The sequence below is a fragment of the Strix aluco genome, chromosome 7 (genome assembly GCF_031877795.1).
Source record: "Strix aluco isolate bStrAlu1 chromosome 7, bStrAlu1.hap1, whole genome shotgun sequence".
NCBI lineage: Eukaryota > Metazoa > Chordata > Aves > Strigiformes > Strigidae > Strix > Strix aluco.
The window spans coordinates 15,584,331-15,612,230 of record NC_133937.1 but is presented as its reverse complement, the minus strand read 5'-3'; the positions used below and the strand labels follow the sequence as shown (position 1 = coordinate 15,612,230).

General features: G+C 35.8%; 1 protein-coding gene across 19 annotated transcripts in view; it reads right to left on the bottom strand.

The window, feature by feature from the left end:
* KCNMA1 (potassium calcium-activated channel subfamily M alpha 1) overlaps positions 1-27,900 on the bottom strand; it is a 514,442-nt gene that overhangs the window by 353,692 nt on the left and 132,850 nt on the right. For all 19 annotated transcript variants that reach the window (XM_074830555.1, XM_074830556.1, XM_074830565.1 and 16 more), the window contains exon 2: positions 21,035-21,199. In XM_074830555.1, the coding sequence (XP_074686656.1) occupies positions 21,035-21,199 (165 nt within the window). The remainder of the gene's footprint in view (positions 1-21,034; positions 21,200-27,900) is intronic.

The following is a 27,900-nucleotide window of genomic DNA, read 5'->3' as shown; positions in this document are numbered from 1 at the left end:
TTGATGTTTCTCCCAATTAGCAGAACTTGGCTAAGTAGTTTTACCGACTGACTTTGACCCTTAGTAGGGGTTAAATGATTAAATGCAGAGTCATGAGCTTCTGAAACTCGTGTAGTATAAGACCATAAAAAGGTGAAATTTAACTTTAATGATCAAGTAGAGTATTGAATTAATATTCACTTTTGAATTTTGTATTAACTTCCTGGGTAAACAGAATTTGCGTTTGCGTCTCATATCTTCTTTCCATCTTAATCAAACTAAAAGTTCTGTACAAAAGCATCTGTTCATGTGCTTGTGTCTTTGCAGACTTTACCAAAGGACAGCTCTGATTTATGAGATATCATGAGAATCGTACAGTTTTTTATATTTGTTTCCTAAACCTAGACAAGGTTTCTTTTACTGACATTTTTTTCCCACAGAACATTAGTAAAATACTAAGAGCTGGAAACTTTATGTTGTATTAGAACAGCAACTCCACTCAACGTTTGTTAAGTAAGACTGATTAGACAAATGAGCAGCTATATAATAAACAAATAGAAAAACCTAAATAATAAATTAAAGCCTTTACATTCTGAGCACATATGAGAAGGTATATGGGGGAAAAATTGATTTTACTGAGAACCTTTAGTCTTGATTTCTTTTCTTTCTTCTGCTCGTAGATATTTCTGCCTCTTATATGAAATTTCAGGCTGTATATCATGATTCTGACATCTCTGTCTTTCAAGATTTTTTTTTTTTTTGCTTTTGTTGAACAATCTACACTCGTTCAAACTAAAATCTAACCTGAGTGTTTGTGTTAAAACTAAGGAATGCAAGAGAACTTTATCACTTGTTCCATGTTAATAACTAGAAGTTATGTAATTAATCACTTACCATAATGAACAAGTCTTATATTAGCATATCTTGCTGGTAAAAAAAAAAAAAAAGTCATTTGTACTAGGTAACTGGTTTTGCTATCAGACAACTTTTGTCAAAGTAACTGTATCTGTTGTAGGACATCTGTGAGCACAGATATTTTAGCCGTCATACTCTTGACTACTGTACTGGGGGACAGGGGAGGAAATTAATAAAGTCAGTGATTCCAAAGTGATGGCTCAGTGCTCTGTGGTCATCATCCAACTGAACAATACACAGTGGATTACTGTAAATGGTGGCACATAACGATATAAAATGTTGCTAGCTCCATCCAGAAGCAATTTTCCAGGTTATGTGTTATGTACACATAACTCAGATGAAGTAGTGTTACATACCTGTCAGAATGTTAAGTTATGCCACTTCTCTTCTGTGGCATTTTACATCAGTGCAAATTAAATTTCCAATCACAGTTAACTGAAATCATTATGATGTCAAGATATTTCATAATATTAACAGTGGATTGAGAGTCATTTCATGTTACTATTTCAAAATACTTCCCAAAAGAAATATTTTGCAATTTACTATGTTAATTAATACATTGCCAGATCTATTGATTTTAAAAGAAAATGTTGACACTAATATAACGCTTTCCTTATAAAATGTATTACCTTTTGCAGAAGACTGGTTTAACCTAGTTAAATATGGGGGACTCTAGCACAGTAGGACAAGAAACAAAACACAATTTTCATTTTGCTTTTCCAACTACCATTAATAAAGCTGAAGTATGCCTCCCATGCAAGAAAGTCTTTTTACTTCTAACTGATGTCTCTATTCAGTTAAATACTACAAGATTTCATTACTGCAATGGTCACATTAAAAACACTGTTTTGTATAACTACAAAAAGAAAATATTTCAAGGAAAGGAAAAAACTCAAGCATCAAGCTTTGCATTACAACTTCCCTTGACCTTGTTTTATTAGACAGCAGTACTAAAGTCTCTACACGGCTGTGTTAAAAAGTTTTCTGGAAAAATCTTATCTATAAACCAATAGATAATACACCATGCAGTAGCAGAAAGTCGGCAATATTTCATAAAAGACTTGCATTTTTTTAACAGTTCTCATAGAACACTGGATCTGTCAATAGACCTGATAATTTTTTTTGTCACTGAAATTGTAAGACTAAATTTCATCTTTGTTTATTTATTCTCTAATATTGATTTACCCATGCTAGTTTAAGGGTAATCAGTACCACAATAAAGTGAAACATCCTTATTGCTCTGTGTCAACTCCTGTAAGATATGAAACAGAAAAATTATGTGCAAGATGTAAATCATTAAAGCCATTCCAAAAGCACTTCCTTCCTGTGATTTCATGTCAATGCTTTTAACAGTTTTAAATGAAAAGCAACACTCTGTTTTCCACTCATTATTCATAAATACAGAAGGAATTACTTTAAAATTTGATTATTTGCTACAAAGTTTTCTAAAATGGAGAAACTTCAAAGTAATGTTTCTCAATCCAAGTACATTTGCTGTTGAGTGTTTTGTTATCAAATTAATAAGTGCATTACAGAAATGGAGAAGCAGCATAATCTCTGCAATATACGTATATGATTGGAAAAGGAAGAAATCTAGCAATCTGTGTAACATTTAGTAAGACGGTCAAAAAGAAATGAAGCTATCAGATTCTGCATTAAAAGCAGGTATCTTTGTCTCACTGTAGTGCAAATAAGCAAGTAGTACTTCAGAACACTAACCAAATCTAACCCTTATACTTTAAAACTTATGCATACAGTTTAAATAATTTAATATTATGGCTAAACCCTGCTCCCAGTGAAATCAACAGAAGACATACACAATCATGAGTTTGTGTTTCCTTTGCTGTCTTTTGAGAATATGCTTACTGAAATACTACTGTAAATACATTTGTGTCCTTGGGAATAACTATCATGCTGATCTATTTCCATATAAGCAGATTTGTACATTTAATGAACCTTCAATTCAGCAGTCTATAGGCAGAAAGCACCCTATTAGATAATTATATGAGAAAAAAATATTCTGAAATTTACTCGTTCTCATTACCTTCCTACAAAAATGGGAAAAAGTAACAGTTTGCTATTTATTTCACGTCATTTACCAAGAGAAGAAGAAAAAAAAAAAAAAGCAGGGCATCCAGAAGGAGATAAATTTAAGGCTTGGGAATGAAAATACAATTCTGTAGTCATACACATGAGAAAAGACCTCACTGATAAGTTTCAAAATTTTTACTAAAGTTTCCAGCATACAGACTCAGTCTGCAAATAAGAGCATTCCAAAGCTGAAAAGATATCTGGAAAACTGGAAGTATTATGGAGACCCATATAAAAACCAGAATGTCTTCAAACAGATAAGAGGTTGCTTCAGCAAAATTTTTGCTCAACCTGTAACTATTACTACTATTAAATATGAATTGTATGTGCATATCTGGTCCTGCCAAGGGGAACGGTTGACAGGGGGAGTTCTGACAGGATTTCGTTTCTATTCAATAGCATTTGACCTTGAGCCCAGAAGTTCCCTGGAGGATTGTGGCAGGCAAGTATTTCTGCTTTGTTTTGGTTTAATCCTAAAGACTATTCATCTTCATTTAAGAAACATCCCATACTTAGTTTTAAATTAACAATATGTCTGCACATATATTAGTCTTTAAATTTCTTGTAACACGGCAGGTGTCTCTAGCTTTGATAAAGTTTTATTTGGCTCTCCAACAGGAACAGGCTCTTCCAAATATGTTATTTTCATCCTTGAAAATAGCAGACTACATCTGTCCTCAATTAAACAAGTGTAAATGTGGATTGTGTGCACTAACTTCAATTAAATTACACTGATATGGACAAGACCAAAATTTGACCCAGAAGATAGAAACAAATCTAACTTTGTGTTTTAAAATGCTTTCAGTCTTAAGATTTTTTTCCTTCTGATCTAGTTTTTGACATTTTCATAAGGAACCACACTACAAATTTTTTAACCTGAATCAGCAAGCAAGGAAAGGTAGTTCAAATAACACATTTGTCAATAATTCTGTAAGCTAAATTATGTTTTTCAGATTTTTTTTTCTTTCTGCTAGCAAATAAAGACATGTATTTCGTTTTTACAATACTTGACTGTGTTTTAATGGCACTTTGAACTAACCACTTATCATAGGAAACATACTCCTTGTCACCTTTATCTACATGGAAATTTTACAATTAAAATGGATTACTTCAAAAAAAAAAAGCAAGCACCAAAACCTTCTAAGTTTTTTAATTACATTGAGCAAAATAGCTTTTCTCCTATGTTCAGAACACTTGTCTTCTAGTCTTAAAATTAGAAAACATCCAAAAAATGGAGAAAATAAATACTTGGCTCCTAGTACAAGATGAAAGATAAAGCAGTAGAACTACTAATTATACACATTCATGTTTAATCAAGGTTTCCCACGTGAAACTCATGTTTTAGCTGAATTCCTTCTAGTCAGTTATTCATTTTTATGCGGTGTTAAACCATTTTTTCACATCTCTCAAGCTGAAACTAATCCAGCATCCAAGATCAATAAAAGAGGATCAGGAGGCACTTACTGTCTTCCTTTGTTATCACATCTTTTAATGTCTAAATCAGCATTCTTGGACATAATTTTTACTTTGTTAGAGAAATTGAAGGACTTTATATTATTCACAAGAATAAAATTGTAGAAAATTTATTATATTAGGAAATAAAAGGCATGCACATAGCTTTCTGAAGGTGTAAGAGAAGCAAAAGTGTTCTGCTTTCTTTTTAACCTGAGAGATGAGAGCAAGTCAGTTTCTCAAAGTACACTTTTTATTATTTGTTTCTACTTATGAGTAAAGCACAGGAGATTACAGGGCATTTCAGGCTAACAAATCTCATAAACAAACTGCACCTTAAAGTGCCTTTAGTTGTCCTTACAGAGTCTGCCAGTGTATAAAACAGCAGGTTTACTCCTTCGCCAGCCTCTCTCCACACACCTACTGAGGTCTTGGAAAAAGTAAAATAGACACTATCCAGCTCCTGCATTTTATTGCCTTTCAGTTGAAGACAACTCTGATTATCTCCTTTAGTGGACTAGGATCTCCTGCAAAAAGTTTACTTGACAAGCAGATCCCTCTCTCTTATCAGCTGTTCTAGACTGGAGACAGTCTAACATTTATAGAAATGATGCTTTTAGTGGAGTATGTTTAAAACAACAATCTTTGCTGCTAATTTACTCCTCTTATCCGTTATTTAAGATAAGAAAAAGAAGTTAAACCACCAATTTTAGAATAAAAGTGAAATAGTTAATCTGACACAGAAACATAGTTCCTCATCTGAAACAGAATGCTTGACTGATCATTGAAACACCCCAGTCTGGTACTATCTGACACATTCAATACAAAAAGAAAATATGATCAAGATTAGAGAACAAGAAGTACGGAGAGTTTAAGAATAAAGCTGCTGAACCAATAACAAAAAACATTAAGTTCCTCATTTGCAATAAATGATATGACTAACCAGCAGAGAACTGGTCAGTTCATCTCATTGTAGTTAAAGTTGTAACTGTCACATCAAAAGGAACAGAAGAACATACATTACTTTAGTACCAAGTGAACTGGTTGAAATACTGATTAAGAGTAACGTATAAGTCTAGAGAAACATGATATCATCAGTAACAACCTCCAGAATTCCCATAAAGTAAACACAGGGCCTATAAAAATTCTCTCTGTATTTTAATGGCAACTATATATTAAATCCTCATACAGTTCATGCTGCCATCGCTTGCTGAAGAAAGTTGGGGAACCTTGAAATCTGAATCCAACAACATCAAACGGTGATGCCTAATCTACTGCAAAGAGATCACTGAATAAAAAAAACAACACACACAAACCCCAGCACTCCCTTTCCCCTCCCCCCCCCAAAAAAAAACCTCCACCAAAACCCACACCACTTAGAACTGATTACAGTATATACTTTAAAAAACTTCCCCTCAATTTTTCTTCTGGGCAAGGAAAACAGCATGAATATATTCCACTGTAATACATTACAGTATGGTAAGTGTTGAAAACTGTTTACAGTTTAACCTCTCAATGGTCTCAAAATTCCATTGGTCAAACAAATCTGCATTTCAGCAACGTCTTAAACTGTTTCTTCTATGCGTTCTCTGTTACTGAAGAAATCAATGGAACTTCCTGACAATAATGGCAAAACACTGAAGTCACAAAGGAATAAATGAGGTCCCTGAATTGTGTAACAAGCCTGAGGGGTTAAAAAAGTTCTTTCATACCAACAAACAAAAATGGAAACCTTATTTAAACCATCTAGTGGCTAGATGCAGTTCATTAACTTAATTGGTTTTTAGAATCATTTTCATATCTAACAGGTCGCTAATAGGTTCATTTTTATCAAAGTCACGAAGGTTTACCCAGTGGGAATCTGAACACGTGCTCAGTAAAACAAAAACATGAATTATCTGATCTCTTTATACATAGCTCTATTTAATGTATTGTATTTTCTTTCACATTGACATTGTTTGTTTAGAAAAAGATTGCTATTCTTGATTACCTAACCTTGTAAACCATATCAAATTGTGATGCCTAATTTGCAGTGAAAACACTTTATGCTAATTATAGTATGTATTTTCAAAGTTTTTGTATTCTATATAAATGTAAAATTATATAAACACCTGAATAACACTGAAATGTCAATACTTGTGCCGTCAGATGTTGCTGTATTAAACCTTATCTGAAACAAAATGGGAAAGAGGATTCCTATGTACTCATCAGTGTACCTGTAAATGAGACTTAATAGGAGGTAATAAAGCTGTTTACAATCAGCATGCTAATCTGAAATTGCAACAAAAATGAATATTTATTTTCCACGCTTTTTCACACATTCTTATTCCCCAATTAATCAGAAAGACAATAAAGTAGAGAATTCCCTTGTAAGTGCAAGCATCTAATGTAAACATTCTTAACTATACTAGATAAGACAAAGCTGAAGTCTCTCTCAATCCAACGTTTACCTTGTGGCAAACCAATATTTTTCAAACTTGAGCTTCTGCTTATTCCTGTAATTCCATATCAGTGAATTAACTCATGTGATTGATTCTCAACTTGTAATATAATTCAAGTTCTATAAACCAGATTTAACATTTTTTACCATGAGGTATGTTCTTTTAATGGAAATAAGGAAAGATCTCACATAGGCAGGCTTTTAATTTGTAGAAGTAAAACAGTGGGTTTGGATATGCAACAGAACTGCATCATTAAAAAATAGGTCTTTCATATCAAGAGCCATCAGCTATAGAGAGACCATGAACAACTAGTGTTGATGCCCAAGGCTCTTTCCAAAAGAGAATACATAATGAGTCCAGTGGACTGAATGGCAAGGAAAAAAATCAGATTGTTTATCTGTCTGCACCTATCAGGGCCAAAACAGATAAAAAAAAAAACTCTGCAGAACAAAAACACTAAAGAAGAGAGCCTGCATAGTAACAAAGTATTTTGATACATGAATATGCCATCTTCAGTTGCAAAATATGGAAGCAAAAATAATTAATATACAGATATATGTGTGTATAGATATATGTATTTATATAAAGAGGACACAGTATGTGTTTCATAATACTAGACGGATTTAACTACATAGGAGAAATGTATTTTGGACCTGAAAATGTGCATTAGAAGAGTTAAAAAAAATTCACTAAATAAATTCCTGATTTCAATACTTTTTAAACGGATGGATAATTATTTTTAATCCTATCTTGCACAGAAACAAAGGGAGAATAGCAAGTTTAGTTACATGTTCAAAATCACCTAAGTTACTGTTATAGCTGAGAACAGAAGTCACGTCAAACTTCCAGTTCTGAGATGCATCAGAATCACACTGCTCACATTTTTCCAGGGTGACAGAAAATTATTAGGAAATTAAAAGTTGCTTTTATGGACTGTACCATCTATTGTATGTCCTCTAGCTGATACTTCAAAGGACATTTTTCTGCCCAACTAACTCCTCAAATGTATTTAAGACAGTGACTGACAATCTCTTCCAGTCTGGAAACCCCTAAAAATTTTCTATTGTACTTACAAACACCAAAACAGCAACTGTAAACCTATAAACTTCTGGTTTTGTTTTACTTTTCACAACCTGCTACAACAGCAAACCGAAAACCATCAAAGAACTCACCCAAAATAACTTTGTAATATTTACCGTAAGAGAAAACAAGGCAAATCTGAAAAAGTAATCTATAGGGAAACTTTACTACAATATTCTAGAGCTTGATAGAAAAATATCTACAGGTTTCTCAGATATCTTTCCGTTAGCGTGACATGCAAACCTTTTATGTTCAACATTTATGTTGCTGTTTTGTAATATGGAAGAACTTCTGATTTGCATGTACTTCATTGTTTTTTATAATATTTCACAATCCTTTAAGTATAGCAGAAAGGGACTACAAAATCTAGTCTGACAGTGCAGTTTGACCACATTCACTGAAACAAATCCTTAGGCATAAGCACCAATGACAAAATTTGCTCAGGCCTTTGTTGAGATAAAAAAAAAAATTGCAGTCTTGAAAAAAATAAACTGTAAGCAAACTGCTATCATATTCAGTAAAGATCCTGCTGAATTCATCTTTTCATACCTGTGCTGGGTTCCCATACGTAATACTATGCCAGGCTTTTGAGGGGTAGGAGAATGCGACAGTTCAGCTTTGTTTACATTGCTTAGAGCAGAAAGTAGAATTCTCTGATTTCACTAAAACAACAGAGCTGATTGTGCCAGGTTCTGTTTACATATACATGGCGGCTAAACTGTAGCATGGAGTAAAAATGGTAGCACGCAACACTATCCAGACAGTCTAATGACACCCAAAATGCATACAAATCAACTGCTCTAATGGCACACTCTGTTGATTCTTCTAGTTCAAAACTCTCCATGTAAGGTTTAACCTTACAGTATTTGAGCTGGATAGATTTAAAAATCAAAACCAAGGCAAAGTCACAAGGCCAGACTTCCTTCCTTTTCTCAAGGAACAGATTAGAAAAAGGACAAATTATAGAATTCAACAGCTCACAAACACGTTGCAAACATTTTGCATTGACGCTAAAATGCAGACAATGTACTCTTGCTTGTTACCAAGACACACAGCTATACTTTCTCAAGGTGCATTCAGTACCTTCACAGAACACATGGTATAAGATTAAACATAATGGCTGACAATAACAAAGAAAATAAGTGCATCTCCATGCAAAAGCTTAGCATTCTGCTGTCCTTTGCAGGTTCATGCAGTATCACATTTTGATATCACAATAATCAGATGGCTCACTAAATCTACTCATTGCTACAGAAGTAATTTTTGCAAGATTTTACCCTGACAGGCATAAATTTTTACCCTGGCAGGCATAGATTTTTCTTTTAACAGTATGTAGGAGTAGCATGGTTTTCAATGAGGACTGTAGGCATTTGACAGAACTGGATGGTTTAGTTTGCATGCAGTGAAGGGTATCTGTCTATGCAAGGAAGGATCAGGTTCCACATGTCACCATAGTTCCTAATGTAGTATCCCCATACTAAGCAGTAACAACTACACTGTGTTTGAAATTAATTTTTTTGAAGTTTGGACTAGAAATAGAGGAAGAATCAGATTATATTTCCTTTTCCATTCTATACCTACCCTGCCTCAGTTAAGTTAGTTTTGTGAGCCCCTCTCCATGACCACAGTCAGTGGTTCTACAGCTCATTAGAAGGCATGGAACTACATTGCAGAAATTTCCTTTTCACTTAGCTATGCTGAACAGAAGCAATCTTCACAAGATTGAAAGAAGCAGCAGGACTGCTTCAGACTTCTGAGAAGTCCTGTCCCTTCCCCTTTTAAGAAAATATTAATAGCTCTTTCCTTTTCTCCCACCTTCACTACTCAAACATTTCTCCTATCCTCATCCCGAGATGAAGGGAAATGTATGCAGGATGAAGACTCTTCTTAGGAAGGAGAGAGCAGGACCAGTCAGAGCAGACATGCAAGTTTCCCCCTTAAACTCATGGCATTTTGCTGTAGACTTCTAGAAGACCCTAAGAGTTTTCAGCTTCTAAGTGAAACACATGGAACAGGCAGTTAATAGTCAAAGTAATTTTTACTTTGAATTCACGTCTTCATCCTACTTTCTACCATTAGATTTCCTGCTTTCTTCTCAGAAAGATGCATAGGTTGTGTACTATTATTTCAGATTGAATCAAGCCTTCTGAACCTTACCAATAACGAGAACCATTAAAAAAAAAATATTTAGGGAATATGTCAAATTAGGCTTATGACTCCTGCATGTCAATAGCTGGCATTTTAACTGATTCTGACTGAATGGCATACCACTCTGCCAGCAGCAGGACAGACATGAGACTTCACAGGAAAAGTGGGACTTTCAGCCGCTTTGGTGGTGAACTGTGAAGTTGTCTCTGCTGCAGCACTGGAAGCTGAAACAAAGCATTGATTACAACAGAGAGGAACCTCCTGTGCCAAAGCAATGGACATTTAGGGAGGCACATAAACCCACTGAAACCAAGCAGAACATGCTGAGAACATTTCTTAGGAAAGTTGTACGTAATTCAACTATCAAACAACAGGTTTAAAAAAAAAAAACCAAAACACTGAATAATTAAGAAGCAAAAGGAAAATTATTTTTATAGACAATATTTTGTATGGAAACTATTACTTTCCGTTAAACACTAAAATGGAGATTTTTAATTTACTTTTTTTTAAACCACAAAGGAGTTCATGTCATTTACCCACACTTCAGAACAAATCATTGATGGCAGAGCTGCAAAAAAATATACACGGAATTATCCTTAAAAATATGCATTATCACATCATTTTTTTGATTACAAACACAATTCTATCAACTACATTAAATGCAAAGAGAGAAAATATTAAACAAACAATATTATCAACTGCATCATCACAGCAGCCCTCTGCATGGGAATGGCGTAAATACCATAAGGGGAAGCCATCTGTCTCCTCTGGTGAGCTTTGCAAATATGCTTGATTTGCAACAGTTGTGTCCATATCTTCTGCTTGGTATCTGACTATTTTCAGTGGCCCATAGGTGGAAGGTAAATTTACTCTGCACCACGCTCTTACAATGAAGATGCAACACAGCATTATCAGAAGGAACACTTCTGTATTTATGCACTTTCCTTCTAGATGTATCTAAGAAAGAAGTATCAAGGACTTTTCCTAACTTATGTTTGACATTAATATAGTGATACAGTCTTACAGATATTTTTCAATAAAGACTTGTATAGCAGAAGTCAACCTCTACAACAGTAGTCTCCCTAAGCCAGTTCTGCTATAACTGTCGAATGCTAACCATGTTCTTGACTTTCTCCAAATAATCACACCATTCAAAACAACACAACATGATTTTTAGATGTGTTTTCTTCATTTTAATGATATAATGTCACAGATACCTTAATTTAGAAAAAAAATTAAGTGGTAGATGTCAAAGACGTTAGCAGAGTATATTTATTCCCACTGTAGGAAAAGTCGCACACTTTATAATAATATCAGAATGGATTCTACAAGGGTGGCCAGCTACCTAGAGGTCACGGAAGTCACTGCAGTACAGTGGAAAGTTTCTGAAGATAACCTTACAGCAGGTAACTCCCATTGTAGCAGCTATAAACTGACTGAAACACCACAGAAACAAGGTAGATTGGACTACACTGAGATCTGACATACAAAAAGAAGGCTTTTAAAAATGAGAAATTTTAATTAAGACAAACATTTATGAATTGTGTGATGTATACATGTTCATTTTCTATTTCTTCACTTTCTGAGCAATTCAAATGCAAGGTTTTAAGTCCAATTAAGCCCAGTTCTCAGTATAGTTCATATCATTCTTCTATGAAACATACTGTTTATCCTTTTCTTGATTTTAGTTTAGCATGTGCCTCTACCTTATGCTCACCTAACCCATCTCCACATAGCAGTACTTAAAACTAGTAAACTTGAAGAGAAAAAATACTACTTGTTTGATTTGCCATAGACTTCATGGGAGACTTAACAGAGAAGTTTAAGATTGGCGTATATTAACATAAAAGAAAGCTGATGAAGGAAGAATTTATGTCAGCTACCTTTCTTCCCATATTACAATGTCATAGCTGATAGTAAAGTAATTTCTTGGTTGTAGATATTGCCTTGTACTGAGAAACTAGGTTGTTCTTGTTTTTATTATTTTAACCACCAGATGATTTTTTTTTTTTTTTTTAATGAGACAAGATCCACTGAAATTACAGCAGTTTCAAAAAACACAAGGTGGCTATCTTAAAGGTGTAGTGACAACAAGAAATGCTACAGGTACATTGCTGAATTGAATAGTCCAATGCTAAAGAAATACGTACACTAAAAGAACTTTGTCTCCCACAGGACTGTGGGCAGAAGCCCAACCTCTGATCCAAAGCAGAAACCCTGAAAGACAATCCTTACTATTGTCAATAATAAATAAATATTCAGAAAAAGAAAATGCATAAATGGAACTTAAACTAGCTGCAGTTACCATAGAAACCAGCAAGACTTACTCAATACTTCCTACTCTATTCTATTATCATTCAGTATCTCATGAACTCAAATGGAGAAGCATTGTTCCTATTCCTATGGAAACCCTGGAAATAGCCCACATCATTGTCACAGGAGATTAAAGCAATCTAGAACACATCTTTTGGATTCATTTATGTGCTGCCAAGGCCTATGAAAGATTAAAAATAACTAAACAGACAAAGTCCATTTCTCAATAGAGGAGCAGAATCCAAACTATTCCTTATGAACAGTAGGTAAGTAACAAACATAGGCAAGCAGTTTATAACCCGTGAACAATTGCGATGAACAGATCTGTACACTTACACTAACACACTGACAGGTACAGTCTCAGCAGCTTTGTGTACTGTCTTTATACAAATGCCCTAACTTGCTAAGACCTTTAGTCCTTATGACATATCTCTTATCTGTTGACCAAGGTGAGGAAAGGGGAACTTTTATACAGGTGTAATAGTATATAATCTAAAACGCATACACAACTCTTTCCATCTCAGAAGACCTAAAAAACCCCATAAAACTATCTGCTACACACAGATTCAGAAATACACATAGTTAAATAAACAAGATTGATGAATATTTGAATGACTATGTATTAAAGGTAAGATGTTTCCCCATCACTCTCTTCTGACTAGATGTCTCCTTTTTTCACTCTGTTAATCTAAAGATGTAGAGTGAGTAAACTTTTGATCTAGCCATTAGAAGGTATGACTGCAAGCCATAAAAAATGCCTCCCCAGAGCCAGTTCAGTCAACTATCTAGCACAGAGACAAATCTCTAACCATGTTAATATGAGCTGCTTTTTAGAACAGGAAAGAGTAGTAACTTTCTGTAGTCCATTCCACTCATACAGTCTTTGGAATAGATATGTTGGAAGATTACCCCTTCCCATACTCTGTAATAGCTCTTTGATATCTGTTGTCCATTTGTCCAATCCATTTTTTGAATCTGCTGACACTGTCTTCATAGCCTCCCTTTACAAAAAAAAAAACAAAACACACCCAGAAGTTCACTGATCCTCATATTAAAAAATACTTTTTAAAAATATCTCTTAAGTTGATCTCTAACAACTTTCATAAGTGACCCTTGCTTTTAGCATCTGGTTAATAACAGTTTGGCATAGATTGTCCACAAACTTCCTTTGTGAACGCTGACCATATCCCATACCAGCCTTTTCTTCACACTTAAAACTCCCAGCAGCTTTTACCTTGTAAAGCAGCTGTTTCACATCCTTATTGCTTCTGTTGTATTTCTCTGTTCATTCTGTCACTCTTAAGATAGAAAAATAAGGACTTCACACATTACTCAAGATGTGGGTATATAAAGATTTTTTTAAGTAACAAAATTACATCACCTGTCTTGTTCTTAAAAATGACCAGATTCAGTCAATTATTTCAGAGAACTATCCACAATAATGCCAAAATCTCTCCTCATCTCTATCCACCAGTTCTGGCTTCAGGATCATGTAAGAGTGGTTTAGATTTTTTTTCCCCTCAATACATTGCCCTACTTGTACACGCACTGAAGTTCATCTGCCACATACTTGCTGTCATGGGTATACTACTAATTTCCACACTTTAAGGTCATCATCAGGTCCTTTGTGTTTTACTTTCTTCATCTCTAAAATAAAAATAGTCACCTGCCTTAAGAGACAGTCATATACTTAATTTATTAACAGCTACTTATTCTGTCGTCCTCAGGAACATGTAGAAAGGCAAATTAAGGGTTAATGTGACCAGATAACTTACAATCATTATAATGTTTCTGAAGTGTTTAGCAGTCCCAAATGGTCAGGTAAAATCTCGTTTTTATGCTAGGAATTGGAAACAGATTGAGTACTGAGTAGGAAAAAAACAGTATGACAGTAAACCTTGTACTGAAACTTTAGTGCATCTTCTGAAATCTTTCAACAACATGCTGAGAAACTCCAGTTTTGCTTTAACTTCTGTGAGCTATTTTACTTGCTTATGAAAACAAGTCTTGATATGGGTTCTTGGTTCAATGTTGGTTCAATGAACACATAAAAAAAAAAAACAAAAACACACCAAACAAATCCAGTTATCCAAGAACGCATATGCTTCACTGTTGAAAAACTAACGTCAGGTTTGGATTTCTAAAAGGTTTGGGATTATGAGCACAAAAGACTAAATCACTGACAAATACATTACATTTCTGTTGACAAGTCAATTAATACATTTTATTCTAAATTAAATCCCATTCAGATTAACTGCATACTAAGAACATAACAGGTGCTCAGAAAAAAAAACTATGTTAATTCCACAAGATGTCTTCAGGATGACAGGGTCCCACAGTGGAAAGAAAAAGACAGACCAGAATTTACAAGAGCTTTGTTTATCCTTGAGAAAGCTTGTTAAACTACATATTCAAATTCTGAGATGTTACATACTCAAGGTTGCTCAAGGTTTCTCTTCCTGCTTTGCAAATCTAGCAAAATAGCTGATAGTGTCAAGAATGCTGTCAAAAAAACTGTATGTATACCAAATGTACCTGTCCTCTCCAAATTCATATCTGTCAGGGATACCAAATTATCCATTGAGCACCTATTCTCATTAAAGTAATGAGAGAGCTGTTACTGCCTTTGGAAGTAGGGACAAACCCCACATAATTTCTGTGCTGCTAAATTTCACTTTGGCTGCTAGGCAACTGTAACGTATTGCAAGAGGTGGTGGGGCTCTTTTCCCTCTCAATGTTAAAAGAATCTGAGTCCTCTACTTCAGGAAAAAAAGAAAAAAAAAAAGCAGCAAGAGCAAATTAAGCTGTGAAAATAACCGGAAAAAAAAAACCTCAAGCAATATATAGCATACTTACATTTTTTTTTTCCAGGAAAATCTACTATAATTACTTATATATTTAAAAATCCACTGGTTTTCCTTACTTGTGTTTTTTCAAAACACTCCACCACCTCTCAAGCAATTCACCTGAATACAAACTTAAAGAAAAAAAACCAACACCAGTACTTGCTAATTCCATTGCTTCATGTGTTTTCTTCCCCTCTACGGTACTCTTATTTGATATAATTTTTAATTAATCTCCTCTTTATGACATATTTATGGACAAAACCTATGTCTTACCTAAGTAAAAATAACTGACTTACACTTAAGAATGTTTGTTTGAGCAAGAGTACTGCAAATTAGTTGCATTTCAGTACCACATATATTTATAATCAAACTGTGATCATTATAAACAAATTATAAAACCTGAAGGCTTACATTTTTATAAAGTCACAGAAAGATGTCACTCTTACATTTCCCTGAATAAGCAGTAAAGCCTTGCAGCATTTTTAACACGTTTTTCAGAAGTCCAGTCAAGGATTTAAATCTTTCCGTAGTAAACATTTGGCACACTCTTTATTCACTGGTTGGTCTTCGATTCAGACTTTTAATGGCATTCTAAAATTTTGACACCAATTTCTCAGAAACAGTAATGTGTAGTCCTTGCAGAATGAGACCCACTGCCAAGCAGAGTCCCAAGTTAGTCCCAAGTTTTATTACTAACCTCAAAACTTTGCTCTATCTTGCCAAAACATTTTTAAGACTTGGATTTTTCAACCTTTGAACATGTAGGACAGTCATAGCTGGGGAAAAAAAGAATGACTGCTGGGTTTTTTGGATAGATGGAAGAGAATGTAGCAACAATTATACATTCCAACAAAACTATGTTACAGAAAATTTCTATTTAATTTTAAATCTATACTGGGGAACATATAGTCACTTTTTACTTTAAGAATACACCTTCATATACCACTTCCTCATCCTTAGGTTTTTAAATGTAGTCAGTAACTATTAAGAACATTAAGAAAGCAACCTAAATAATCTTCTAATTAAACAACTTACTAATAAACAACTTAATTAAATACTACTGCCCCATTAATTGCCAGACCCTCTTTTCTACCCCCCACCCCAAAGGGCTTTTCTTCTCTTCCTTTCAATGCTGCCAATCTGAAATATATTTTCATCATGCAGTAATTAAAATCCAAAGACTTATACACTCCATCTTAACACAAATTTGCCTGTTTCTGACTCCTTTTCTTTTAGGTATTGTGAGAGTCAAAACCACTACATGGTGCTTAGCACAAACTAAAGAATGCCCATATCTCTGCTATGCGTTTACAGGTCACGTGTTAAAAATGGAACAAAAATCAACTTGCTCCACCATTTTATCTCCTGGATTTACACTTCAAATAATAATTTTTCTTTCTTTGTCAGTTTAAAGGAGAGTCCACATTCAACTGTGTCCTACATTGAACTATTGTTGAAGTATGATTTTCAACAATATATGTAAGATTTTCCCTTATATAGCAAACACTTTACCTAATTAAGAAAGTCTTTTTCTTCTCACTCAAATGATTAAAAAATTTAATTTCAGGAAGCAAAATCAGTTTATAAAAACCTTTAATTTCCTGCTTCTTCAGATTAATTTTGAATGTGTCTGATTCTTCTTTGAGAAACCCACCTCAGGAATTTTTGTCTGACACATCCATCATCTACAGCATTATATAGCACTTTAAAGTAAATCAGTATTTCCCTGAATGGATTTTAAGCAAACTGTTAGCATTCACTGTTATTTATATTTATGCCACTCAACATCAATTGCAAACAGAACTGCATGGGTTCAATTAGCAAGTTCTTAAGCTTATGCAATTTAATATGGACATATTTTTAAACAGTATGTAAAAGTCACATCTACGTTATTTAAGAGCAAAAGCCACATTTTCAAAGGTTGTGCCACCAAGAACATGAAGTTCTAGTCATGCTTGTAAAACCTAAAGAATGAGGAGAAAAGGATATTCTGACCACACAACTGTAGGCACCATGTCTAGCTATCTCAGTTTTGTGCACTACTTCAGGAAAAAAAAAAAAAAAAAAAAAAAGGGTTTCCAACTTAAAGACATTCTGGATCACCCTCTACAAACATCTCCCTCCAAACCCTGCCCTTCAGATGAAACTGCATAGTGTGAATATTCCTTTGTGCATAAACGACTTCTGAAATGTCAAGTGTAGAATTTAGCTCCTTAAACAGTAAGAATATCTAGCTCTATTCCAGTACTTTAGCTCTACAATATTCACATGACCTACTAAATCAACTGCAATATTAGCACAATCCCATGTACATGCCACTTTTATGTCTATTCCACCTAATCTTGCTGTCTTTAACAGACAAAAGTTACACTATGAGAAACTCAGTTGACATAACAATAAAACAAGTGATGGACAAATGCTTTGAAAATTTAGTGGTTTAATTATTTAGCAAGTAAATTTCCCATTCTTGTTTCTCATGTTTCTTCCCGTAACAAAAAAGAACAAAAAAAATCTCTTTTTAACAAAATGAAAACTACTCCTAGAGACTGAAAGAACAGAAATCTGTTTCCTAATGGTTCTGTGTTGGGATTAATACATAAACACTGTGAGCAGCAGGGAACAGGGGAAACTCCTACCTCATGTAACTAAGAGCTAAGGATACAAGTGGAGATGTCAATAGGATATATTTTAGACACTATCCTTTCCAATAAACCTGCTCCTAGATACTCACATGATGAGGGACTAACATACTAAGAAATGACACAAGGCAAACATTTCATATTGAAGAACCAGACATAACTGACCGCTTCCATGGAGCAATGCATGGAACTAGCAGCACCAATTCTTCTGTACTCCAAAAAAGTAAGAAAGAATAGGTGTAAACAATATTGACTTTTACATAAGAGCACCAGTATGAAAAGCTTTTCTGCCAGGGAAAGAGTTAATTTTGCCAGTGATCAGAATCACTTCCACAGAGAATGTGTGAAAGTTATTCTGTATACAGAGATTAACTTGCACAATACCCATATCTTTGGCTTCACCTAGTTAGCTTTAACATGTATGTGTAAAAAATACTGCCAAAATTTAAATTACAAGCTTGATTTTTTTCCACAAGTCACAGCAAACACCACTGGCAAGCCCAGATATCCATCACAAATAGGTTTTACAGAGTTCCAGATACTTTAAAAGGTTGATTTATTTTTATTTGAAACAGAACATTTAATTGAAGTCAAAAGCAAAATATTCCAAAGTTTGAGAAGGTTGTAATTACTCTTTTTGTTCAGTCTTTAAATGTAATGCTTCCTCTTTCATTAATGGAATGGGAGGGGAAAAGACTAAGAAGACTATTTTGGGGGTTTTTTGCTTTTATTTCAGTTAGAGAACTCTTCCCTCTCCCACAACCACCAATTAATTAAATTATTTTAAGACAACTAGTGTTGAGGGGAAGCACCTCTTTCAAAGATTTCAGAGCCACTTTGCTTGTCAGGAATGGATTAAATAATTTCACTAACTGTCTCCAATGACCCAGATCATGAATAAGAAGACATCCCTTACCTTCCAGTTAGATGTATTGAAACACACAATTTGGAAATTTTTTTTTCCAAAATAATTTTCAAACTCAAAAAAAAAAAAGTTAAATTTTCAACTAGTTCTACATCTACAATATAAAAATGTACTATTATTCCTTCAGCTGCAGATATCTCATACAATTTTGATTTCATAGCACTGTAAATCCACAATTCTTTCCTCTTCAGGGGAAAAAAAAATAATTTCACACTGATTCAGAAATATAATAGCTGGCAGGAATAGGCTGTGTTAAGTTAGTAAGAATTCATGAGTAAGTCATAATATTTTCAAACAATATACTTTGATAAAAATAGTGACTTGACTTAGTTGCAACCTATATCTACAAATAATGTGAACATTCTCTCTAGCAAAAATGTTCATTGAGGCAGTTAACCTTTAGCAAATATAACCATAAAGTAAAATTTAAATGAACAATTGGTGTTCATACTGGAAATGACCCTCCAGAAATTACACTCTATCAATTCAAATCCTGAAATTGATGAGTGCTATATTAAAATAAATTCATCTTGTTTTCTAAACTGAACGAAATTAACTAACAGACTCCATATATTGCTACTTTATTTCTCAGACGGTTAGTAATATTGATGAGCCCAGATGTGTACAATACCTGCCGTTATACCTTGACAAGAATATAAATCCAATCTCAGAAATAATCTGACCGAATGATGTTGGCCAGCTGTCTACAAAAAATTCTGGAAATACACTAGTCCCTTATAAAATGCAGTGCCAAACTGCAAGTACAAAAAAAAAATGCTCCAAAAGAAATACACAGTCATCAAATGGAACTGAGTAAGTTTGGCTAGTATCTTGAATAAAAATACTTAGTAAAATGTGGTTTATATTTTAGGTTGTGGTCTTGATCGTTGGTTTGCATTTGTGCTCACATATACCTCAGTTAAAACAACACAGACCAATTTCTGATTGCATAGCTAGTGGCATAGGACTCTGGTTTTGGATAATTTCTAGCCTTGATACTTAAATTGGAACAAGCAGCATGGCACTAAAATTTGTCATTTTTAATGCTGAAGATGTCAAGAAAACATGAAAAAGATCAATATGATGCTTTTCATAAGATGTTCATTATGTCAGCTTCACGTAGAAGACGCAGTGCTAAAAGGAGCAATGGAACGTGCTTTCAAGCTATTGATAGAAGTCATCATTTAACATAAGCAGACGAGCAAAAGGTATTTTTAGGAAAAAATAATCAAAGTATTATTGCAGAACTAAACAAGACAGTAGCAATTGAGCCACCCTATCTTTTCACTGTAAAAGACTTGATTGGGAAGTGCAATTTCTTTTCCTTCCCTTCCCTATCCCACCCAAATAATTACAGACTGTAACTGACTCTTAATCAAAGTAAACAATTAAGGACACAAATTCTGTTTCCAGTTTAATCCAAGCTAGTAACAAAATGGGATTTAAATCACTTCAGCTGTTAGCTTATAAGTACATGCATTCTAACATGGAAACTAATGAAAATCACACAGGAGACACCTTTTACTGCGGTGATCTCCACAGAAAACCCTTGGCAATGAAGTATGAGTTGACAAGGCTATAAAATGTTCAAATAAAGTGAAAACTATAATTTTTTTCAGTAGAACTTTAAAGTACGTATTATCAATATCTGATTTGTGGCTCTATTTGATACATAACTCTTCACATGTTTGAAAGATTTCCTAAGTTAATAAAGAAAAAGATCAAGAGAACACAAAAGCATTGCTAGTTTATTGAAAGTACCAGAAACCCCATTGCATGATCAATTCAAACTTGTCTTTGCTTTACAGTTCAGACCACTACACACTTTAGTAACACTGTGCTTATTGTCTAAGTTGGCTTCCAGTTTTGCTAGCACAAGTTTACTTCCAGACAAAATAGGCCTATAGTTTTACCACATAATATGAAATTACTAAACTCATTGTTTGTAGTACAGTTCAAAATTATGGTGCCACATTACGGAAATAGGCTGAGGGGTGGGCTGGAAGACCATTTTTTCTGACTTGCTGGCTCTGCTTCTCTCTCGCAGTGGAAATTAGTCTGCTATTTTACTTCCAAAGAGAAAATTGTTATTGACTCAGTACTGATGCAACAAACCAATCAAAAATCCTCCACTAATGCTGCAACACAGTGTTTGTTTAGAAATGTTCTTTAAAATAAGAACATAGAAAATCATAGAAAACTTACAAGTACTCTGCCAGTTAATGTCTGGGCAGATATCATGACTCCTGCCCAATCCTTCACGGAGGTCATCCATCCCACTTCTGCTGCCACATTCTCCTCTTTTTCATCTGTTGGTTTGCAGGTCCCATCTGCCTGTGTATCTCCACCACCATTGATCTTCTGGGCCTCCTACAAAGTAAGTATTTGGGTTAGTTAATGTTTAGCAATTTGACAGTGAAAGAGTACATTTGCGGGTAAGAAGTGCTATGAAAAAAGCAGATCAGTCTTTCTGGTAGATGAAATGAAGCACCCACTTGGCCATCTCTCTTTAGAAATAAAAATGTTCTACAAAGTACCAGACTAACAACTAGATAATAATACTCTACTTGACAATACATCTTAAAAACATATATTTAGAATCAAATATGTTATATGTTCCTTCCCTGTAAGAGCAGCATAATTGCCAAGAGCTATGTATGCAATTATAGAGCTATATATAAATGAGTTTGTCAGACAAACACTGAAGGACCTTTTGATGTAACAGTTCAAAACAAAGAGTACCAGGTGTGAACATAATTTATGTACAATTTTAATTTACTATCCCTAGAATTAATTATCCGAGTAAGCCTTCACTGAGAAGCATGATGTAACAAGACAATAATTACCAAGTGTGAGGGGAACAAAATACACCATAGAGAATCTGCAGGGAGCTGCCATGCTATCAGTGAACCAGTGTTTCAATGAAAGTGTTTAATATATCACAGGAATTCTTCTGTCAGTAAGTGGCTCTCGTAGAACGGAGAGCTGGAAATTAAAGAGGACCCTCAGCTGCACTAAGCTGCCTGATGAGTCACATGCACTGGAATTCATATCAGTCTCTCGCGGATGCTGCAGTAAGGATGTCGTGCTCTGTAACTGCCTGCTACGTGCTACAGTCATGGATGCTGCACAAAAAATCAAGGGAAATGATAGGAAAATCCAGCCTGGATTGTACAACATTTAAAACATATCGTATGCAAAGTGCCATGCGCATGCCTTTGGTGACAGCATAACACTAATTACTTCCTGAATACTTGAAAAGTTATGCAAAAGAAGCATATAGGAGGCAGCAAAATTCAGTGCTGAGGCAAGTAGTGGGAACCTGAGCTGCACCCACAGATCTACATTAGTGCTTCAAGCACTCTGAACAGACCAACAGCTTGAAAGATCCTGTTTATAAATGACCTGCCTATAGATCACTAAGCAGGAAATCAATTGCCATTAATCCCCTTTGCGATATCCGTTATACAAGCAAAGATGTTTGATGACGGTTCAGTGATTATTAACTACAGTAGGAATACTACACTATCACAGTCAAAATGCATAGCTTCGATGGCCTTGAGGACACAGCTGGACATAAAGGTAACGGCACTTCCTGACAACAGTACAGAACTAATAAAGCAGTTGCACTGAATCTGTCCTAAAAATGTAATATGGAGGCCAACAGTTGCTTTTAGAGAGTCTCAGTATTGCAACTTAATTAGCTAATCAGATTCTTCCCTGTTAGTCTCTTTTCTGAAATGCGGGCTCTATCTTCTTACTAGCAATTACAGCACAGTGCATGATGAGGCTACAGATAATAACAAATCATTGAGAGTTACAACAGTAATTCAGTACTTCCTAAGCAAATAACCAGACAGAAGATAAAAGCTACTTTGTATTTGCGTATCTGGACCTCATTCCCTGACGAATTTTGATGCAGTGAATCAGATGTTTTGCACTCAGCATTGAAAGACATATACTGCATTGCACACTCACAGAGAACAACCTACAGAAATGAGCTCATTGCTTAGGACAGTGACATATGGTATAGCACAAGGCATTTCCAGGAGAGTAACACTTGGCTAGGGACAGTTTGTGACTCATATCATCACCAAGCCATACAGATCACCCCCAAAGAAATGCCTAGATCACCATCACTCTTTTGATTATAAACCAGAAAAGAGAAACCTAGCTTCATTTTTGAGCGGACAGTGTAGCTGTATATACCAGACACTGTAGTAAAACAAAGTATTGAGGTTTAGGCAACCTAAACCCATCTCCAAGGCCCTGGGGGCACTCACAGGCCTCACTGGCCCTAGCTGCTCTCCCCAAGGGTCTCCCCCGACCCTGCCTGTGGCCCAGGACACCATTTCAGCCCAGTCCAGGGCCACCAGCTCCCCACAGCCCTGTCCCACCCAGCCGTTGGCTCTGCTGAGCCAGGCCCCACCAGTCAAGTCAGCCCACAGCTTCTTTCCCTCACCGGGCCTGATCCTTACCCTCACCCACAGGTTGACTTCCCAGGCTGGCCCTGGCCTGGCCCCAAGGAGGTTCCTGATGGCCAGGGCTAGGGCTGCCCCAACCTGCCCTGTGCCCCAGCTGGACGGTGGGACATGGCCCTGACTGCCAGGTCCTCAGGGAGCACCCAGCCCTACAGTGCCCTGACAGCTACTGCCTTGTTAAAAATTACATGTACCATTTATTTCTCTCTTCCCACCAGTTTGTCTGCCTTTTATAACTGTTAGAGCTTTATCTTTCAGATTGTAAACTCTATGTGCCAGATTTTACTGCATGGTCCTCTCCTGCACAGCACAGTAGGCTTTTATACTCTGTACAAGTTTATACTGAATAAAAGTATTAATGTGTTTTTTATAGTAAAAGAGGTGTAATTATCTCTTTCTCTCAGATAGAAAACTGAGATGGTGATTGTCTAACTCAGTCACCAGAGAAGTCATGGAGAGAGCAAGGATGAAACCACAGACTTTCTTGATTTTTCCACACAGCACCCCTATTTAAAATCTCAGGGATGCACACCTTGCTAAAAACATTCATAATTATGGATTTTAGTATAGAAAGTCACACAACTTTCTATATTAAACAAAAAGAGCTGAATGGAAAAGTCCATTTTATGGTAGTCAACTTGAAAGTATTAAGGTTAGAAAATTCTATTATTCTCTACATACTCCTTCCTTACCCTAAAACATTTTGTCAATGTATCAAACAGAATTTTAAAGATTTGATTATTCATAGGATTATTAAAGCTACCTAACACTCAATAAAACAGTAGACATTTGACTTCACTGAAGGAAAAAGGTAGCTTTTTTACTTTCAAAAGGTACCCTACAGTTCTTTTTGCTGTGTTGAATTTTGGTTGGAAATAGAATAAAGCAGTAAGATGTGACAGACCTAATTCAGTATCTGATTCTCTGAAGGTATTAAAGTCTGTAATACATTTCAACGGCTGTATTTCTGCATGTATACCACTTATTTCACCTCTATTAAAATCTCCCACCCATATTATTTCTTAATTAAAATATAAGTAAAACAATCATCCCCTGCCACATATCATTTGGGCTCATGATCAGCTACATATCAAGCCTAACTCTTACAATTATTGTAGCTACAATTAATATACAGGTTAGTTGCTGTTATTTAATATTTGTATTTAGTTGGTATATTTTACATTTTTCATCTACATGGCTAGTTTCTTAACTTGTTTCATTGGCAGTTAAGTATTAAGAAAAGTTTATTCCCAAGTCATTATGCAACTGTGTAGAGATCACTGAAAGAGATTTAAACACTGCTTTCATTTACACTGTGTACAAATCAGTTCTGCTGATTAACTGTATAGTCCCCTTCCATTACTAGTTCTTCACCACAAAGCACTGAGTAACCAACACCACAACCTGAAGAAGGTGCTTAAAAAAAAAAATAACCTGACAGTGACGGTAATTGTTTAATTATTTACAGGCTCAGTAGCTAGAAGTAAGGTAATATCATCTTTATCCACTCTGCTTACCTGTTCTTTCACAAAGTGTTCATTATTTTAATTACTTGATGACAGGAACATTTAGGTAGATTAAGTGAGAAACAGCATATTTTGTGAAATATGTATTTCCTGAACTTAATGACAAAATGGAAGAGAATGCATGGTGAGAAAGGGTGCACAGGAATCAGGACTCACTGTTCTACCAATGGTTTGACACAGACCTGGACCAGAAACTTCAAAACTTTGTCTTATATTTTCAACAAATAAAAACTGCTTCTCGTGGTTTGAGCTCAGAGGGAGACTGAGCACCATGCAGCCACTCACTCTAACCTCCCCCCCAACACTCAGAAGGAGGAAATAAAGCAAAAGGCTCAGGAAATTGAGATAAGGACAGGGAGGGATGATATAATCCATTAAGGCAAAGGCAAAAGACAGACTCATTAGGGGAAGAAAAAAGAACTTAACATTTAATACAGACACTAACAACAGCAACACGTAACAGAGTAGGACCATGAGAAGCATTACCACATCCTGAAAACACCTTCCCCCATCCCTCGCTTCTATCCGGGCTCAGCTTTGCTCCTGATATCTCTACCTCCTCCCCGCCAGCAGCACAGCGGGCAGGGAATGGGGGGTGCGCTCAGTCCTGCAGCTTCTTCCACCTCAGGGAGGGGGAACTTCTGGCATTCCTCCTCTGCTCCAGCATGGTCCCCCTCTCACAGCGGACAGTCCTCTGCAAACCAGCTCCGACATGAGTCACACCCACGGGTGTGTGGGTCACCCCCACACGATGCAATCCTCCCAACGCTGAACTACAACAGCAGGGGCTTCTTCCCAGGGGGTCCCGGTCTCCTTCAGGCACAGTCACCTGGGTCGGCGTGAGGTCTTTCACAAGCCGCAAATGGGCATCTGCCCCAGCACAGACCCCCATGGGTGGCAGGGAGGGGCCCTGCTATCCTACCATGGGATACAGGGGGGCTCTACACTGGCGCACCTCCCCCCTTTCCTCCTCTATCCTTCCACTACCTCAGCATTCACACAGATGTTTCCCTCGCAACTTCTCTCAACTCCACCAACTCCTCCCAGGTTCCGCTTCTTAAATATGTTACCACAGAGGCGCAGCTAATTGGCCCGGCCTTGGTGCAAAGGTGGGTCTCACCTGAAGCCAGGGGAGCTTTGAGAAGCTTCTCACAGGGGGCCACTGCTGGAGTCCCCTCCCCTGCTACCAAAAAAACACTGCCACTCACTCAAACCAGGACATTGGTTTATATTACACAAGTTAAACGCAGCTTGTATTACACAAGCTTAAACACAGTTAGCTTAAGAAAACAGACTTCAAAAGGGAAAAGACACTCAAAACCAACTTTCATTTTTGACAATGTAGTCCTGCCTGCTTCACTTTACCTCTCTCTAGAATATCTGTACAAACATCAATGTAATGAACAGACACTCCATTCAACACAGGACTCCACAAAATAAAACCAAAAAATTATTATGAAAACTTAAAACATCATCTGAGAATAATTTGTCTCTTTAGAAGCCCTAAAGAAACAGGATACTATGAAGACAACCTGATAAACACTGTCTGAAGTATGGTCCTGAAAAAAAAACTTGGTCTATTGTTAAGATATGTTAGAAAACATAGGCAGGCAATGTAAGGGAAAAGAACTGAGTTAAAGTCTGGTGAAACAAAGAAAAGGACTTCTGATATTCCTGCTTACCAAATATCTAAGCAGTATGAGTAGCACACAAAAAACATAAAGTATCAACTGTAACAAGAATATAGAGTGTTAAGTGATTCCCACATCACACAAGAGGAAGCAGTACGCTCAATTTAAGCAGATTTTTAAAAACAGTAATATGGATGGAGTAAGCCCAGTATCAGCCTTGGAACTCCATCCTAGGGAACATGAGATAAGGGCTACCAGAATAGCAGTTGCACCTGGTTTGAAGTATGCAGTAATAACACAGTGATAAAATATAGTTTGGGGAAGTTAGGGAAGGGCTGCTTTTGATAATGATACCAGCAACTTGCAATTTTATCTTTGTTAACTGCCCCTCAATTAACAGCAGTGCATTCCTAGAGCCTGCATTTTAAGAAATGTTTTGTATCAGATCAACAACACTTTCATACTGGCCACTCTTATACAGTAGAAATCTATGTTTATGTTCCTTTCCTTTTCATTCATCTGTTTCCCCAAAGCCACCAACAGATGCTATTTGAAGAGGAATAATTTTGCATAAGACTATTTCTCCTTTCTGTTAGGTGGACCTCTAAAACACTGAGTTTAAAATTATTAGACCTCTATCAATAATTCAATCACATGCCCTTAGATACATTCTCTCACCATTTTGATAACTCCAAACAGGGGTCTTCAATGTATATAAAACCATAATATTCTGCTGCATTCTCAGCAGCTGGGCAATATACAGTGTATGTCAAGACATCAGTAACCTACTAAATAATTGCCACAACAGATGTTCTCCATCAGATATAGTTACCATCTGTAGCCTTCATCTTAACAGTTACTAAGTACCAGTTCATCCAGTGCTAAAAACAAGCAAAACAAAAAAACATTAAGCAATTCACCTGTTCTACTGCAGTTTAGCAAACACTGGATTGCATTGGAATATTAATAAATAAAGCAGATGGGAATGTGAGAAATAGCTTTATGGAGACTTACAAACCTCTTTGAAAAGAGTCAATCTTGTAAGAAAGCAAAAGCAAAGGCTAAACTAACTAAATGTGAGCTAAGAGGTACTCCCTATAAACTGGCCCATCCACTTCATTTCATTGAATATTGGGTTCTTAGTCAATATTAGGTTACACTGACGTCACTTATCACACTGTAGCTACGGTTTGGCTAGTTTCAAGGGATTAATAATTGATACCCAGAAAAACATTATTCCTTTCACTGAATAAAAGGAAACAGAATGATCTGTGGAAAACATGGCTGATGAGATAGCCAAGCATTTTCTCTCATAAAATATTCACAAGCAGTTTAAGACTGAGACAGTAAACTCCTGTGAGACAACTACAGAAATTCTGAGAAGTTTACTTTCTGTGCTGACCAAAAAAAAATTCCTTCACAGTGAAGAGTCT